Source organism: Accipiter gentilis, chromosome 9 (genome assembly GCF_929443795.1).
Source record: "Accipiter gentilis chromosome 9, bAccGen1.1, whole genome shotgun sequence".
Lineage (NCBI taxonomy): Eukaryota > Metazoa > Chordata > Aves > Accipitriformes > Accipitridae > Astur > Astur gentilis.
In genome coordinates, this window is record NC_064888.1 from 22553784 (window position 1) to 22572854 (window position 19071).

The 19071-nt window shown below is 41.4% G+C and overlaps 1 protein-coding gene across 1 annotated transcript; it reads right to left on the reverse strand.

The window, feature by feature from the left end:
* Window positions 1-997: 997 nt before the first annotated feature.
* LOC126043080 (cytochrome P450 2H1-like) lies at window positions 998-8993 on the reverse strand. The gene is made up of 9 exons (XM_049810977.1): window positions 8771-8993; window positions 7167-7329; window positions 6153-6302; window positions 4560-4720; window positions 3977-4153; window positions 3418-3559; window positions 2939-3126; window positions 2327-2468; window positions 998-1846 (listed from the first exon to the last, which is right to left on the reverse strand). Exons 1-9 carry the CDS (start codon window positions 8948-8950, stop codon window positions 1665-1667), a joined length of 1485 nt encoding a protein of 494 aa, XP_049666934.1. The 5' UTR covers window positions 8951-8993; the 3' UTR covers window positions 998-1664.
* Window positions 8994-19071: the final 10078 nt, after the last annotated feature.

A 19071-nucleotide genomic window follows, 5' to 3' on the forward strand; every position in this document is an offset into this window, starting at 1 on the left:
AGCCCTCCTCTAATCTCAAAGCCCTGCTGCATATCATTGTGGAGTCTCTGGGAGCTAAAGCTGTTTTCTTGCTGATTTGCATTGGCTGCTTCATTGTCTTTTCATCATGGAGGAAGATGTCTGGAACAGGGAAGCTGCACCTGGGCCATTTGCTTTGCCTATTTTAGTCATGGCACAACTGAAAAGAAAGTATGGAGTGTTTTCCTCTTTTTATCTGGTGAGAAGACTTAATAGTTGATCCTTTTTGGTATATGGTGATAAACTATATTTATATTTTCATATATCTTTCTTTCATTCATATTTCCATGATTCTGTGACATTTGTGGCTTTTGCCTTTGCAATGCTATACTACCAACTCATGGTGTATCAAGCTTATTAATACTTTGAAAGGAAAGAAGTTGTGCCTGTTTCACATAAACAGTTAATGCCATTGCGGTAATATTACAGTTGCTGTCTTTTCCCACATAGCACAGATTCAGCAATCTGTCTTCACTGTAATCACTATAAATTATACATTGCAGGGAATGTGATCAAGTTAGAAAATGCCAATCCTACATCTGTACATGTATGCTTGGCAACTCATGTAAACTCTTTTTATCGTTTTTTGCCTGATTGCAACATTGCTGTAGTGATCTTTACGCACTTCATAAAATAATGGGAAGATGCAAGCTGCCGTTCAGCTAGTAAATGGCACTGGGGGATCCCAGTATTGTTTGATTGGTCCTTTTTTGCCACAATGGACAGCTCTGTAACCACAATTGGGGTTCTGGTGGGTCTTGTAGGGTCAGCCCAGCCTTCTCCCACATTGTTACTGAGAACGGAAATTTTATATAGGTCATTGGCCAGCTCAGTCTTCAAGCCATAATACATTTCATATATATGAGTGAAGTGAAACAGTCAGATATGTACAAGACTTGGAAGACATTCAGGAGTATAAGCTTTGTGGAGTAGGTTTTTCACCAAAAGATGTTCTTCTGGGATCTCAGAAAAACAACAATTCAGTGTACTACTACTTTATTTTGCAATATAAATTGTAATTTCACAAACCTTCATTATGATCACACAGGAGAGGACCCATCTGCCCAGTCATTGATAAACTCCATCCCCACCACAGGAGACAATATGTATTGGGGCAAGAATACAGTAGATGATTGTCTTCTAACAGAAAAAAACCCCACTGTTTTATGCTTACCTTATTTATGCTTACAGGTCACAAACAAATTGAAAATACAGAGAAGAGAGGTACCACAAGCAGAGTCTGTGGAAACCCTGGAGTACAAGCGTCTGTTCCTGCTGTGCTGAGAGGATCAAGTGATATGGACAGTAGCAGCAGGGCTCTCAGAACACTAGTCCACACACCCTGACGTGTCAGGACATCAGGAGCCAGATAGGAACCCAAGCTAGGTGAGGCAGGTGCAGAGGAGAAGCTGCATAATTTTGCACAGACAGTTGTCTCTTTCCCTATGCAATTGCCTACTCTGTTTCTGTTTAGAGCTGGCTGTGGTGATTATAAAAGCACCATACGATTTTCTTTTCTAAGCACATTTCTCTCCATAAAGTATCTAGTAAGTGATCTGAGTGTTTCAGTCTTAACAGATTGGGAAATGACTGTCATTCAACCAGAGCTTTCATGAGTTTGGGAGCTGGCAACTGTCTTCGCTTGGCTAACGTGGAAGAAAAGAGACCTCATAAGGTCGGGGCATATTTGCCAGAGTAGTGACTAATGGGGAAATGTCAATGTCCTTGTGATCCACAACAGATTTCAAAGCAAAGTTCTGCAGGATAGCTGTTAAAAATATGAATATCTCCATCCGGGCCAGACCTTCTCCTGCACAGATGCGTTTTCCTGCAAGGAAAAAATAATAAAAATGACAGTGGAGTATTTTGCTGGTAACTTATTTTAACCACTGTTCCATGGAAGTTCAGACATCTCACAATGGACAGGCAGCACTGCAGCATTTTGGGGAAGTAAATGCATTAAACTAGGGGCTAAGCATCTAGAACAATGAGTGCTCAGTGGGCAAAGGCAGTTTGAAGGCTTTGATTTCTCACATTCTGCTGCTGTTTGATGGTAGGTTTGGAAAGAGAGAAGTTGCATGGCTGAGTCTTTCTTCATGTATCTCTTCTTGTACAATGCAGTGAAGGAGCTTTTGTGGTTGCTAAAAAAGGAAATCAACTGAAACTAGTACAGGGGTTAGAGCTGCCCAGAATTGACTCTAGGAGATCACCAGACATCACTTAGAGACCATGGTGATGGAGCCACTAAAATCTTCAAAGAGGTTCTAGGAGAGAATTGTCTAGAATCTGAAATAGAAAGAGGTCTTACCTGCAGAAAATGGCATGAAGTAGTCACTCTTTTTAAAGGTACCATTTGCATTCAGGAAATGTCCTGGGTCAAATTTTTCTGGATTTGGAAATTCCTTACTATCATGTAGGATGGAAGTCAGCATAGGGATTATCATAGTGTCCTGAATTAACAAAGAGAGGAGAATAAAGTTAAAATGGAGACGTGCTAAAGCAAAGTGGCATTGAGAAGTTCCCAGGGCTGAATAGAAGGGTAGTCAAAGTTTAACCAGTTTAAAATGAGCATTTAATAAATAAAACTGTGTGCCATTCATATGGCAAAGATTTTTTAAAATGAATTTTAATAGTGAGTCTGATTAGAGTATTTAATATTGCTTCCAAATAAATTAGAACTTTGCTTACATTTACATGATAAAAATAGAAAGCTCTATCTCCCTCTTCACATAGAGGATGAAGTCTTTTTTTTTTCAAACACAAGAGGTTGGACTCAATAACCTCCAGAATCCACTTCCAAACATTATTCTAATTCTAGATCACGTTTCAGTGGTTTTTGAAAATAAAATAAAATACAATGAATAGAACGCATCATTGTTTTCAAGAGATTATGACCTTTCTCAGGCACAGTGGAACAGACCTTGGGGATAAAATAGTCTCTGAAGTTGATGTCTTTGATCACAGTATGTGGGACATTAAGTGGAAGGAAATCGATGAATCTCTGGATTTCATGGACCACAGCATCTGTGTAGGGCATCTGGCTCCGATCTGCCATGCAGGGGCTTCGGTCTCGGCCAATGACACAATCAATCTCCTTTTGCATTTTCTCTGTTAGGAAATAAGTAAGTGTTGAATGGACAAGACCCCCATCTGTTTGCCTAAACCTCTCCCCATATTTACAGCAAAACTTGCTTTTAGTGCACCAGGAATGTGTGAATGTACTTAGTACTAATATCTTTTTCCAGTGAATAGAACTAAGACTAATACACATTTCCACACTGCAAATGCACATTTCCTTACTCAGGGGACCATTGCCACATGTGGTAGTGACAGGAATTGTCCAAATTGATCCCATGACCTATTAAAAAGTTTTCCGTTATTTATTTCCTTTTCTGTTACCTGCTATCTCTGGGTATTTCTGGAGAATCACAAGTCCATATCTCAGTGTGGTGCTGGTGGTCCCTGTTCCTGCAAGGAACAAGTCGAGCGTGGTTCTGCTTAAGGTCTCAACAGTGAATTCTGAGTGACCGTTCCCTTTCTCCTGGAGGAAGATGTGGCAGAACATTTTGAATGACAAAGATAAGCAGCTTTTTTAAAAAGGAGAGTCCTGTACCTGTAATGTATGATTTTAAACACATCTAGTGTCCTTTCAAAAATACGACACTCACTCTCCAGAACACCAACATTTATGGTACTTTTACTAAATAATATGTGGGAGGAGCATTGAATTACATCAACCAGATTGGTCTCCAGCTTTCCTAACTTTGGCTAGCGCTGTTAATTCTGTGTTTAAAAATTCTTGATAAGAAAATGAAGAAGTAAGAATGAAGTTGATGTGCCAAGAAAAGCAAGTTCCCTCTGTATTTGCAAAAGCCCAGTGCCCTGCCACAACTGAAAGAAGCTGGTATCCAAGCAGTGTTTTTCTTATAATTCAATAAGTGTCTTGCTCTTACATTACCTGTTCCATTTTGTTAAGAAAAGCATCAATAAAATCTCGAGGACAAGTGGGATCCAGGGTTTCCTGGTGTTCCACTATGATTTCTGCAGTAAATTGATGAACTTTTTCAGTATTTTTTATCAGTTTTTGATGAGGCCCAGGTAAATACTCCATGATAGTTGGGATGAAATTGTATAACTGTAAAAATAAAATGGTGAAAAAGCACATTCTGATTAATGTGGATACAATAAAATGTTGTCCTAATTGTAACTATGAAAATGGGACAATTAAACTGTTTTGGAACAGTAGGTCTTTATTATTCAACTGGCTTTTAATGCCTTTTACTTTATGGTTTCACTATATTCAAGGATAGACTTCTCTTGAGCAACTTTTACAATGATATCCTTCATTGGATGTACAATGGCAATTCCATAAGGTAAGAAAACACAGGAATTGGTTATTTAACTGCCTATTTGGTTTTCAAAATTTTTTTCCAAATGTAGGAAAATCCACTCCAATTAAAAATTAATAACATGAGTAAATATTAATTAATAAAATATTATAATAATTAACAAATTTATTAATTAAATAAAACTGTACACACCTGTATTTGTACAGAGTTCTGGAGCCTGTTGTTTTCATCTAGCAACTCAATTAAAGTTAGAAATTTCTTGTCCTCATAGTCAAAACGATCCCCAAAGATGATGGAGCAGATGATGTTGGAAACAGCATGGACTAGGAAGTTGCCAGGGTTGAAGGGTTGCTCTGCAACAACAGAAAACCAATGGTATCTTGCTTTCAGTATTTCAGGCATCATCCCCTCCTCTGACACTATAGGGAAGCTTTGCATCCTCTTGAGACCCAGAGTTTTGCACTCCTTTGAAAGGATGGTGAAGGGCTTATCCAATTTATTCTTCTCTACTTGAACTAATTTCCCTGTTGAATGGTTTAAGAATCTATTTTGTCCTGTTCTCAGCAGAACACTCGTCTGAGTGGCTTCATTCCTCTTCAGCTTACACATGCCTGTCTGCCTTGTAGACTGTTTATTAGAAATGGCCTAAAGATTCCCACCAAAAGCGTAAGGACTTTGCCTGAGCCATGGCTTTAGGTTATTACACCCTATTTATGAACTCTATTAGTGTAACCTCAGTTGTATAACTCTCTCCTAGAGGTTCAAATGCCTGTGGTCAAAGTCTAGGTTTGATAGCACAGCTGCATAAGCATCTAAGAAAACTACAGTGTGAGAAAAAGTGATATAAGACCCAAGAATGAAAGGAAAGGTATAATTGCAGACAGTCATAGGGTGCATCTCAAGGGTTCAAGAGGAGAAACAACAACATGAAAAGTTATAAAATCCTAAAAGAAAAAAAAAGAGTCAGAAAATGGCAACTTGGCAGCATTGAGGATCAGCCTATTCCAAGGAGCAATGGCACCAACTCTTCTCTGCCTGACTGATGACTCCCTGGCCCTTGAAGTCTCAGCAGATATCTCATTGGATGTGATGAGTATATTAATGCTGAGCCTAGTAGATAACTAGTCCTAGCTATTTATTATTTGCATTAAGAGTAAATAATGGCTTTATACTTTCAGTTGTATATATCTTGCTTGCAAAGCCTTTTAGTACACAGTAAAAGATGCCATAACAAGGTGAGCCAGAGACGGAGGCTTGCAGTAGGGCACAGGAAATACAGTATTACTGTGTTAGTGAAAGGATAAGAGCAATGCAGGTGAGAATGTTTTCTCTGATTTGTAGCAGGAATGTTTATCTGTGAATCCCGGCTGAATTTGTTAGTGGCTCACAGGAAACTGATGTTTCAGCATTCTGCTTTTCCCCCCTTGCAGAATAAGCACAAATTGAAGGCTGGCTGTGGAAAGGAAGCCTGTGGTCCAGGCTGGTACTGTGCCACTCTCAGGGGAAGCACTTAGAAGTAACATTGTCTTCTACACTACCAGGAAACAGATTTATAGGTTGAAACCTATAAGGCGGTTACACTGGTCTCCTACATTTATCCCTCCATACTGTCACAGTGCCTTTGACTGACCTACTCCCAGCAGTGATAACTCTGCCTGTGCGAGCAGAAACAGCAGCCACACGCCCACTTCTTGGGTCATAGATTTGGTGAAGCAGTCTTACACCCCTCACTGCCTCATTGCAGGTATGCAGGGTGTAGCAGCAGGCACAAACTCCATGTCCTACCATGTGTGTTCCTGATCCTTTCCACCAGAAAATGAGCTTCCTCCTGGATTCGCTCCTCGATGCTCTTCTTCCCCATCCCAAAATCCCTCAAGGTGGTGAGTGTAAATCGTCGGAGCTGCTTCCAGGTCTCCCCATTGCTCGTCACAATGCCTGATACAGGAAGGAAAAACAGACATCCATGAGGAAACATTTTTCTTTTTCCTGAATGGGAGCTACATAGTAAGTACTTCACAAACATACAAAGACACTGCTCTGTGGAGTTATACTGAAATTGCTAATATGCCCCAAAATGTAACTTCTCTGCAATTCTGGAGGGGACAAATCTGATCCATCTGTCACACCACTTTGAGTAAAACTGAGTTTATTCCCAGAATAAGAAAAGCTATGTTAGGATGTAAATAACAAGGTAACACTGGTACTGAATTGATCTTGACCACAAGCACATGGCCTTTGCACTAACATAACTGCTCATACATTCTGCTGTGTACCTTCACACTGCATATCATTATTTGCAATACCATTGATACTGTAATATAGTACCATGGAATAGGTACTCTTTACCCAGATACATGCCATACTGGGAACTACCCTGGTGAATAAGCTCAGGGCTTTACCTTGAATGTGGTCCTTACTGGGGCAGCCTATATTACCTTGTCTTTGTTGTGCTGTGAACTTTCCTGTTGCTGGTTCTTTAGCTGTATGTATATTGTCAATATTTTCAGAAATGGGAGAATGTAAGATCTTAGAGGCACATTTTTTAATGAAGAAATTTTTAGCCAGAATTTAAAACATGCTGAAAATAGGAGGGCACTCAGTGAAGCCAACCTGGGACCTTAAACAGTCTCCAGGGGTCCAATTTACTCAAGGGTCCAAGTAATGAGTTGGACTTTTAGTCTTTCATTGCTAATTTGTATGCATGAAAGGAGTAAATGAAATCCACCATTCCGTGCTCAACTGCCTTCTCAGCTGTGCTCCTGAAGCACTGAAAGCATCAGCTTTGTATGCTAACAATACCTGTGCCTTGGAAGAGTTTTTTAAGCAGTGGTAGATTGCCCCTTCCGCTGAAGTCATCTGCCTGATCAATCAGAGCTTCTTTCACAACTTCATAGCCATAGAGCACCACAGCCTTTTGTGGGCCTAAATATATTGTGAAGACAGGACCGTACTTCTTGCTGAGCTATAGGAAAGAGGAACAAAAAGAACAACATGTCTGAATGTTAATCATGTGAAAAGAAGTTTGTAGCGAAAGGGTCTGAGGGTTGATGTGCCATTGTCCCATCATTGCTGAGACATAGCATTGATTAGCAGCAGTGCAGAGGTCTTTCAACTATGAATTACAGCCAGGGGAAGAGGGAATTGTACAAGAAATAGGGGATATGAATGGAAATAGTGAGGTGTCAAGTCCAAATCCCAGAAAAGAAAATAGTTTTTCATGGGACTAGCAAAACAGTCTGGAATGCCTTTCTAGAGAGCACAGTGGATAACAGTTTACATGGGCTCAAAAAGCAATTATATACACTTACGGAAGCAAGTGCCTAAAGGGTTTTTGAGCATAAGCATACCACAGTTGTCTCTAAAATCTCCTGGGCCATGACGTCTGGAAATTGAGCAAGTATATGAGTGGAGAGTCACTGCATCCTCGCACTAATCATGTACTCTTTCCCAGGCATCTGCTTGTGGCTACAGTTGCAGAAAGATTCTTGGGCTACTTGGTCCAACCTAGAACACTTCTTGTGCTCACTTTTTAAGAGCAAACTAGAAATAGTCCCAGGTTTTTTGTGGTGGGAAACTGAATAACCTAGTGCTCTGAAACAAAGCAGAATGCCTGAGAGTGCTCATGATTCTCAACGTTCATAAGCACGAAGGCAAAAAGGACCTCATATGGGTATGTGTGCATCTGACAATACACACAGTGATGTCAACCATCACCACAATTTTGCTCTGAAGAACTCAGGGACACCCACCTTTCCCACCCATCTGCCACCAACCCCTCACAGTCCCCTAATGAACAGGCACTCCAGCTGAACTCCATCCACCTATCCCCTCCCAAGCCTTGCAACACACAGGTTTTGTTTGACAGATAGGTGATGTCAGCCAGAGGAGGGAATGGACAGCACAATTCACCTCCAAACTTTTTTGCTTCAACCCCTTCACTCGCTACTTCCACTCCTAGGAGATCCGACCCATCTGCTAGGGAGCAGAGGCAGCAAAACAGAGCAGGGTGCTCCCCAAAAAAGGGCCAGGCCATGTTGCTAGTGTGGTGAGGAGCTGGGCACAGGAGGAGTGTAGTGAATATTGCAATAGCATTAGTGCCTTGATTGCAAATCCACTGCAAATTGTAGTACTACTGTGAGGTCAGCACAGTACTCATCATTAGTATGATACTGCAAATATATAGACTTAGACTTGCAATATATAGACTTAGATACAGATTTAGATACATAATTTATTGCAATGTATAGACTTCAGAAGCATGTATTTCTAGGAAACTGTTTGTTTCTGTTTGAGTCTGATGTTTTGTCAACGCAAATTAAGTTTGTGAATTAAACTGAGTCTGGACTGGGCTTTGTTTTATACGCAATGGAGACAACGTAGGAAAGAAGGACACAGTCCCTTACCTTCTTCAAGCTTTCAGGCAAGTTCCACACGTTCAGCTGGAGTATGTTTCCAACAATGGGGAGTGTGATGGGACCAGGAGGCTGCTTCTCTTTTTGTGATATGCTTCTCCATGAGGCAAAGAGAAGAAGGCATGAGATGCAGAGCAGCAAGAAAATAGTGGTCATTCCCAGGAGCTCCATGGTGGACTGTGGAAGAGAAGACAAGTGTCAGAAAAGCCTGATGTTGGACCTATAAATTCATGCTTATTTATATGCTATGGTACCAAAGCACACAGATTAAATTAGCCAATAGTCCCTTCCTATTCCTGCTGAGATATGAGATTACTTATTAACCTGCTCAAGATAAGAATGAACAAGCTAGGGATGAATTTTGCATGCTGATTTTTTACGTCTCCAGCTTGTGGTCCTTTGGGTAATCATTCATGTAGGACTAAAGAAATCATGTTCTAATGCCGTCAAACAAACTCAAAATGCATAAATATTTAGAGCCTAGCTGCTACGTATATGCTTAAACTCTTGCTGTTTGCCCTCATGCATAGATTGATATCTGCCAGTCCCTCTAGTATCTGAGCACAGTGTAGGGAGGTGTGGTTGAAAAAGGGCATCACTCCAAGTTCTTCCTAGGAATTTCACCTCTATTTCTGGAATGAAATTATGCAATTGTACCTAAGTCACACATTCAACTATTGAGGAATACACTCATCTTGTCTTAATCTGACATTTCAACCAGACAAACTATACTGTCTACAGCATTTACATGGTCAGAGGCTCCCCCCAAAGCGCATATCCCTGCAGCAACCTGCTGTCTCCATTCCGATGTTTCTAGAAACTAGTTGAAGATCCATAGAAGGATCATGAAAGGTAAAGACACCCTGAACAGCTTAACAGAATAATTAGCTTAATTAATATCGAGTATTTAACACAATGTAAAATCTTAAATGAAATGTTATGCTTCCCACTTCTCCCTACAGGAATCTAAAACCCTACAAACAGGGTGAGAACTGTGTGTGTTTTCTGGCAGAGAAGTAGAGCAGAACAGTGATTCAGTCATCTGAGACTGAAGCGTTGATCCCAGGACTCTGTTGCCAAATTTTGTCTGTACATCATAGGGGGTGTCTATAAAGTCTTAGTGATCTACTGTAACCACTGTACTCAGACTCCTAACAGCCCCTTGGGTCTAATGTGCCTCCCTGCCATTCCTCCACTTTCCACTCAGCCCCAACTACAAGGCATGGCATTAGGCTGTATATTTCCTTTATATGTGACTTTCTGCAAGGAGATACTGATCCTATCTTGGAGCACATTTGAACACAGTAGCTATAGCAAGATGTGTAGAGCAAGTCAGGGAAGCTTGGAGGAAACATCACTGTACAAGGGGATGTGAAAGGGGCTGCACGTTCAGCAGGCACTCAAGCTTGCTGCTGGCCAGGGCTGGGTGGATGATATCTTCTTAAAACTAAGTAGGTATGGGAAGGAGTCTGAATAACAGGTACGCCTTTCCTAAACTAGACACATAATTACTAAATGGCATAGCTCAATTTTCAGGAACCCTGTAGTGCAGTAAACCAGTGAAGTAGGTACAAGGTGAGAAAAAGGAAGTTAGTAGGTGCAAAATCATACTTATTTTCTGACACTGCTTAAGTGTCAAGAGCATGAATTACACTTTGGTTATTAAGGTTAATGAATGTTACTAAACTTGATTTTTGAGAGCAACGTGATAGTCCTAAAGCAATGTTAATTCAGACTCAGTGAAGCCCCAGTAAGGAAAGAAAGAAACAAGGGAAGAGGACATGGGGTGTAGAGAATGGAAGCTGATAAGAACTGCTTAAGGAATGGAATGGGAACATACTGGAATAGAAACACAGTTATTTTCAACACTGAAGGAAATCTGTGTAATAAGAAAGAAACAGGAAATTACTCTTAAACTCACTCTGAATGAGAATCTGTGTCAAAGGATATTATTTTCATGTTTATCTCTGATTAACAAAGGTCAGATATTTCCTATCTATGAAACTGGTGCTCAAAGACAGTGCAGCGTGTAATGCTGGCAAGAAAAATGGAGTGGGTCAAACAGAGTTGCTCTGTAGCAAAACCTCCCTGGACAGCTTTGTTTGAAACAGCTTGGGGGTTTTTTTCCCCTTTTTTTTTTTCCCTCTCCCCTCCCCTGTTCTTGAGAAGCTTTGTGTTTTGCAGCCCCAGATCCCCAGCAGGAGTGATAAGTCCCCATTTCTATGTTCCCTGGGTAGGTCTGGCCCCACAGAAGAGCCCTTCGCCATCACCCCATAGGGTCTGGTCACACTCTCCCGCTCTTTGGCTCAGACACATGGATCTCTGCCCAGCACCTATTTGGTAGTGGGTGAGCATTAAACGGGTGTCAGTGTCCTCCAGCTGTGCCTATTTCTCTCCACACACTAGAGAGGGGGCTTATCCAGACTTTCAGACAACTAATGTCAGATGAGACAGATCCCACCGAAACAACCATGTCAGGGACGATTTCAGTTTCTCTGAGCCAGTGAAACAGGCTCTGCCACCTGCCAGCACTCAGCCCATCCCATTACATCTTTTGAGACACATAGCCAAAATGATACTGACCCCTTAGGTGGTAGGACGCTGGAAGGAAATGTTAAAACAACGGATATATTCTTATATATCCTATATATATATTCTTTTATATATCTATCTAAGTCTCCTATTTGTGTCTCAGGTAATGGTAATGGGCTATGAAAGGCATTTTCTTTCCTGCACCAACTCATTGGCTTAGAACTTGAGTCCACATTGGTTCAATTGGTTTTTGAGTGCTCACATCTGCACTTTCATGTGTACAAAAATAACCAGATACACTGTGAATACCAGCCTTTGTTTTCTACTGAGCTGCCAAAATGGGATTTAAAGGATGGGCAGATTTTATCTTTAGGCCAATTAGCAGATTCTACAGCAGTGAGGAAAGAAACATTTCCCACCTAAATTTAGATATCAAAAAGGTAGGTGTACAAATCAGGTAGTCTCCCCTGTTAGTGGAGAAACACTGATACTTCCAGAGAATGGGTCATCTGGCATTCTCATGCACCTATTTTAGTGTGAGGTTTGTCAGTCACTAAAGAAGTTTATTTGTTTTCCTTAACTACAAAGGGAGCCTCGAGAGACTTACACAGATTTATATATCTGACTGCTAGGGATCTGTTTTGGAGCAGATGACTCTGATACCTCGTGCATCTCTCCTGGCTCTAATGAAGTTTTTTTATCAGCAAGAAATTCTGCAAATTCTGGTGTAACAGGCATTGCTCTGAATACTGCACATGAAGGGCATTTAAAACCAGAAGTGGGCAGATAGGTGAAATTCAGAGGAGCCTTCTAGGTTGTGTCTGGAGAGATGATTATATCATTGAGAACAGTCAGTTTTAGTGTCGTCAAGGAAAAACTGAAGTTGTTTGTATTTTCTTTTACTTTACTTTTGCAGATAAGTTGCCTTGCATTCCTCTATTGGCATCCCCAAAACAACTGCTGTGAATCCTAATGCGCTGGAAAAGCAGGGCTTTGCTCACAGAGTCACTCCCACATCTGGACATGGCTTTTTAATTACTTATCTAATTAACTTGCATGGTGTTGGGATAAAGCCAGAACTGCTTGGAGGGATCCGTGAGTTTCACTGGAAAGAGATTTAACTGCCAAAGGTCTTGGGTCACGTCTGATGACAGGAAGACAGGAATTATTTGAGTATGAAAGGCTATTTGAATATGAAAGGCCCATCTTGATACAGTTCACATACACAAGAAGTACCTGAAAGACTCTGCTTTCTTCCCAGTGTGGTATGAAAGCAGATGCTGGGGCCTCTGGTCTTGTTATGAAATGGCACCTTTCTCTGGCTTCACCTGTGGATCTGAGCTCGAATTGACAGGGTGGGACACCACTGTATGAACTAATCTTTAAAAATCCAGGCCTTACTCTGAACGTCTTCCAGAGGATGTTGCTTTGTGTAACCTGCCTAGTGGCATGTATGGTCCAGCTCCTGGGATCCCATCCTGTGCTTACATGCAGCCTTCAATCTGGAACCTGGATTTACTGTTTAATTCACTTGCTTTGTTCTCCTCCAGCTTGGGTCTGTGTGAAAAAAGACACCTTTTTATCCCCAAAACAGCCCTTTCAAGTGTATTCACAGCCTCCAAGGGTATACAGGCTCTGGCTTCTTCACAGCAGCTGGTCTGGCGCTGTGTTTTAGCTTGTGACGAAAACAGCATTGATAACACACTAGTGTTGCACCAACTGTGCAAGCTCCAACCTCTTTCAAAAGTCTCCTGGGCTATCTGCTCCAGTCAAGCACTTTGTGAAGGCTGGATAATACTTGTACATACACCTTAAGACGTCTAGCATTTGAATCTTTTCTCACCCCTGAGACACAACTATATGTTTGATGTGCTTTAGGGAGGAAAGAAATAAGCAGGGAAGGCTGGCTGGCTACAACCAAAGGTTTTGCTGGGGAAAGGTCTTCCTGATCTCATGAAGACTGTAGGTCAATCTGCAACATTATCGGCAACATTATCGGCAACATTAGCATCTCTTTAGATAGGCCAAATTTCCCATCTTTCCTTAAACTTTACAAGGACAAAGCCTTTCTACCCTTTCTCTTTGCTAGGAGGAGGCTGGGAAGTGGTGGGGAGAAACAAGACATGCAAAAGATTGTGCTGCAGCAGCTCTTCCTTCCTGCTGCTGTGGAGGGCAGCCCCTGGACAGACAAATACAAGAGGCTTTACAACTGATGAAGTCTGGAAATCTGACAGCACTCCTAGAGAACGTCCCATACCCTTTGTTTTTTGGGAGACTGAGGTCATGGAAGAGGAGGCCATGTCAGAGTTTTTATTCATTATTTTTTCCTCCATTGTAGCCTGAATATTAAGGGGGCTCTATGCCAAGTAGGATGCCCAAAAAAGCAAACCAAACATTAAGCATTATTAAAAAAGGAATAGAGAACACAAAGGGCACCTCTTTACATCGCCATACAAGCCTATGGTGGACCTTTAGCTGGAATTCTGTGTGAAGCTGCAATTCCAAAAGGATGGTGTAGACCTTGAAAAGCCTTAGAATAAGGCATTTAGGATAACTTAAAGTCTGGAAGGACTGGTTAAATGGACTAGGTCTCTCTGGGCTGGGAAAGATATGAATGAAGTGGCTATAGCAGACATCTGTGAAACTGTGAAGAGTTTGGAGAAGGTAAGAAGGGAATGGCTGCTCATATTCTCTTCCTGTATAGAGCACTAAAATAGCAATTGGCAGGTTTTAAACAGGCAAAAGAAGGTGGTTCTTCAAACACCATGCCCTTGAGCTGTGGAAGACCATTTTGCAAGATATATGTGTCCAAAAATTAACTGGGCAAATTTATGGGAGAAAAATCCATTGAGGGTACTGAAGCACAAAGATACCACCAATGGCTCATGAATCACTGGAGAGTGGAGCAGCCTGAAAGCATGTTCCGCTTGGGTTGCGATGCTTTTATTCTGTTCCTTGGGAACTCATTTTTAAGCCACTGTCGGAGAGGATTCTGAGCTGGCTTGACTACTGTCGCGATCCAGTACATCCATCCTCAGGCTCCTATGTCCTTATGTTATAATGTGACATTTCACTGAACATTTTCATTGAGCAGGATAGCAGAGTAGCCTGTGGAAATCATCTTGCTTGTTCTGCTGTGAATAACAACATCTCACCTACTAAACTCTTGCTACTTTCAGATAGGACTTTCCTTAGTGCCTTGTAGAAAATCATAATATCAACCTCGGCCTTATTTCTAGCAGCAATTTGATAAAGGATCTGCCATGATCAGCAGGTATTAAGGTTCAGTGGTAACTTCAGCATTCAACAATTTGTGTAACACCCATATTTGTAACATGCTACATAGGTAGTACTAGAGATAAGCTACAAACCACATCATTAGTTTTCAGATCATAGAAATAACATTTGACCAGCTAGCTCAAATTGGTTAAATATTTGTATATGAACTCACTGGACCCAAACCATAACTCAGTTGAAAAAGGATGAAGCCATGAAGTTCACCGGTCATTTGCAATACATGCTAAATTGCTTGTTTAGTCTCCAAAAGGGCAAGGAAATTAAGATGATAACAACCTTCCTGTGACCCCACCAACAGTAAATCACTGTGTTGCTGCTACACCCCATCACCTTTGAATAAAGCCAAGAAGCTTAGCTCTAGACTATGGTCAGCACTAAGAAAGAAGAGGAGCTTCCCCAAGCCAGGCAGAAAGAAGTCAGGAAATGGGAAAAGTCAGTCCCAGAGCTCCAGAAATTGCTGCTCCCAGATGCCTGCATGGGCAGTGGAGCTCCTGAACCAGTTGCAGAACCACCATGGTGTACAGCAGGTAATGCAAAAGGTCCATGCCCTGGGAGATAAAGAAGTGAAGGGGCAACTTCATCAGCTGTCCCCAACTATAACACCATCATCACAGGGCAGAGTGCCCACTGCGCCTTCCCAAAGGCTGAGTAGGGAATCTACAGTACAGACAGGACCTGAACACAGACCTGCTGAAACTCAGGCTAGGGCCTTAACTAGAGTCATTCAGCAACTTTTAGAAGTTGCTTATCATCATCTCGAAAGATCATGGAAAAATGTAACTTGCTGATAGTCTGTATGTTCTGAAAACAGTGCATATCATAAGGGAAAATTATGATGGAAAAATTAACCAACAGACAATTTAAAGTTCAAGAAAATTTCAGCAATCACCAAGTAATAAAACCTTTGGCTACAATTTGTGATATCAAGTAACTATAGTGATAAGGAAAACAAATGAGAAATCATGTATTTAAAACATGAAGAAAAAAGTAACTGATGGTGATGCCAAGTGATATAACGTATGCCTTCACTATGCCTTTCTGTACAGCTAGGGACAGAAGCACAGAAGTAGCAGGGTGGTTTGGGAAGTTAAAGGAGAAATTCAAAGAAACAGAACAGCCCTAAGAAGTGACCCCACCACAGTGGCACAGCCAGCCCTGGAGTGTTCTAGCAGGAGGATGGTGGTGGAGGATGCTTCTTCACCATGGTGACACCATCTTCCTGTTGATTGTGTAGAAAGTCAGGCTATAGCAATTTCCTCAGTATCATGCAAGAAACCCCTAGCGCAATACAACACAGATGTCTGCAGGAGAACACACTATTGGCTATTCTTCTCATCAGCCTAGTCTTCCAGACAAGTTCCCACAGATGGATTTACATGTTTTCTTATTGTTTGGAAGGCTAGTTTTTGAATGGAGAAAATTCCATAAACCAGCAGCATTTTAACTTCAAGTTTACAGGTATTAGTACCTGTCAGTCGGGCTTTTTTCCTAACCATGCCAAAATACAGCAAGTGCAGTAAAAGTGTAAATCATGTTTCCCTAATGTAAATGGTAACCAAGGAAATGTAGAATAAATTGAGAAAGAAGGGCTGTGTCAGAAAATGCAAGAAAGTGAGGGGAGCATGTTTAATATACTGCAAGTGAAAGAGAAGTGCAGAGAGCCCAGGACAGGGTGGAGGGCACTGCCTGGGAGGGACACTTCTCTGTACAAGTCAGTGCCAAACTGCTGAGTACGCAGTGGGGCTGCAGGGTACAAGACAAGAGACGGGTGAGACAGGGAGTACCAGTTGTTGCCTTGGCCAAAAGATCCCCAAAAGATCTCTGTGTGAGGGGCTACACTAGCCACATGGTGACAGATGGAAAAGGAGAATTTGCAGGCTCAGGAGGGAGTTTCTGGGGCATCTTTTCTACTTATCACAGTGGAAATCAGCCATTAAATTCTCTGGCAGTGAATAGTGAACTGACGCAGCATTCATGACCTGCATCCCATGAGGGACAAGAACTTGCATGAACTCACAGGCAGTACCTAGGTAGCCGATGAACAGACAGTGCTTTCCTGGCATGGCACAAGCAGCAATGGCTTGGAAGGTAACATAAAAGATGAACTTGTCAGTCAACCAAAGCCAGAGTTCACTTGATTAAAGCAAATGTACTTCATGTGCATTTCATGCTCAAGTGAGATCTTCTAAGCTAATAATTGTATTTGAGTTTCATTTAATGTTTGATAGTGATTAGTTCAGAGCCCACAAGGACTATGGCAACTGTTTGGATTTGGGTGTTGATTCTCTCGGCCCATCCCACAGCCAAAGCATGTAGCAAGCTCCTCCAGTCCTCCCCCACTACGTTTCATGCGTGGGACCACTGGGTGAAGAGGGCCCATGTTAAGACTCTGCCCCTGCAGCTCTCATCCCTGCCTCCCTTAAGTGTGAAAGGTGGCTCATCCTCTCCTCCCAGCCACCATCTTCTCCTGCACATATCTCCTCCTCTGGAAAATATGGTGCCTATCCCTCATAAACATGAAAGATGTGCCCTATCCTTTGGCTTAAACTCATTTGGAATAGTGGAAGAGAATATTAGCTATGATTTATTTTCCCCACTTAAGAGGTATGAGATATATGACATTTCAATGAAAACCTGTCAATTAAAAAAATAAAAATCTGGGTATGTACCCCTGCCTTCTTCCTATGTGACTTTCAGGTAGAGTTATTAACTAAAGTAAATCTCCCAGTAGTGCTAAGGCAAAAGATGCACTGTGATCCACATGTGGTACAGTACAATACATTCTGTTAGTATTCAATAGCTCAGATGATACAGCCACTGGAAGCAAAACAAAGTATAAATAAGAACTAACCAGACACATTACACAGCCTATCTGATATTTCACAAGAGCTTGGCAAGAAGGATATTTGATTAATCAGTGCAAATGGGTTGGTTAAATGTTTCTTAATGAACTCAGTTAATCCAGGCATCAGCTGAAAAAGTCCAACATCAGACTTTCTAAATAGCTTTCAATGAAAATGAAGAGTGAACTTCCATGACCTCTTTCAATGTACCATGACCTCTTTCTTTATACCTTTCAATGTAAGGTACATTGACTCTTCAGACTAAATGCTGTTAAGGAAGGACTATTATTTATTATTTGATCCAGGTGTACTTGGGGGGACCTCTAGATCAAGTGAGGGCGAAGGCCTGCTTAAAAGTATTTCAGCCTTTATAAAGGAAAATTTTAAAAAGAAAAAAAAGGGACATCACTGCCCTCTTTTTACATAATAAAGTGTTTTTCCTAAATCTGAATTGAGTTTCCCCAAGCCCTATGGACTATTACTATGGTCTGTAGACTAGGGGAATGACATCTGTGTATTATATCAAAGGATGGGGAGGGTAGTGGTGGTTAATGTGGATGTATTGGATAGTGTGGGACCTGAGCATGACATAAATGGTATGAAATAAGGGGTGGAGAATATGCTGGGTTTGGCTGGGGTAGAGTGAATTTTCTTCATAGTAGCTAGCACAGGGCTATGTCTTAGATTTGTGTGGACAACAGTGTTGATAATTCAGGGATGTTTTCGTTACTGCTGAGCAGTGCTTACACAGAGTCAAAGTCTTCTCTGCTTTCTCTTTGTCTCTTTGTCTCTTTGTCTCCTCTTCAACCTAAGAATTACACCCTTAATCTCATGGAGTAACCAATTAATCCCATCAAGAGTTTCACAACTGAAATTCTTTCTACAGTCCCTCACTAAATCTCAGTCTTCTCCTCGTCCCCGCCCAGGGCTGTGACTGGAGGGGTGAGGAAAGCCTTAACCTCTCTCCCAAACTCCACCTTTTTGACCCTTTGACTGTCATTACAGAGTATGTTGCAAGCAGTCAAAAGTGTGTGCCATACACACTCACATACTCATCCACTACCAGACAGGCTTTGGTATAGATGGAGCATTGGTATGACCAGGATCATCTGCTGGCTTTTCTTACACTCCCACACACATTTCCAGCTGTGTGTTGCTATATAATTTAGGATGTGTTTAATTCACCTAATGCCAGAGCTGATGAAGTGGGTCGACAGAATCATAATTCTCCAGCAGGAAGTAAATTCTGGGTTTGTATTCTAGTTTTCATCCAAATACACAAACAATCTTTTGAAAACAAACCAACCAATCCTGTTGGTTTTCGCAATTGAGTTTCAGTAAACAAAATCATCCAGTTTTATTCCCAAAAGTCATGTACTCATATGTTAACATTAAAAATGCTTTTTAGAAGTGAATAGAAGTGAAGTCCTTGCAGTACAGCTGCGGAGATGATTTATGGGAGGTGGCTGGGTTCCTGTGCACCACTGATGCATTCTCCTTGCCAGAGTAGAAATGTGGAACAATGTTTGGAAATAGCATCATTATTAAACAGCCCATTGAAAGGCTAGTAGGTGCCCTGTGGCAAAAAAAACTCCACACCCAAACCACTATTGGGTGAAT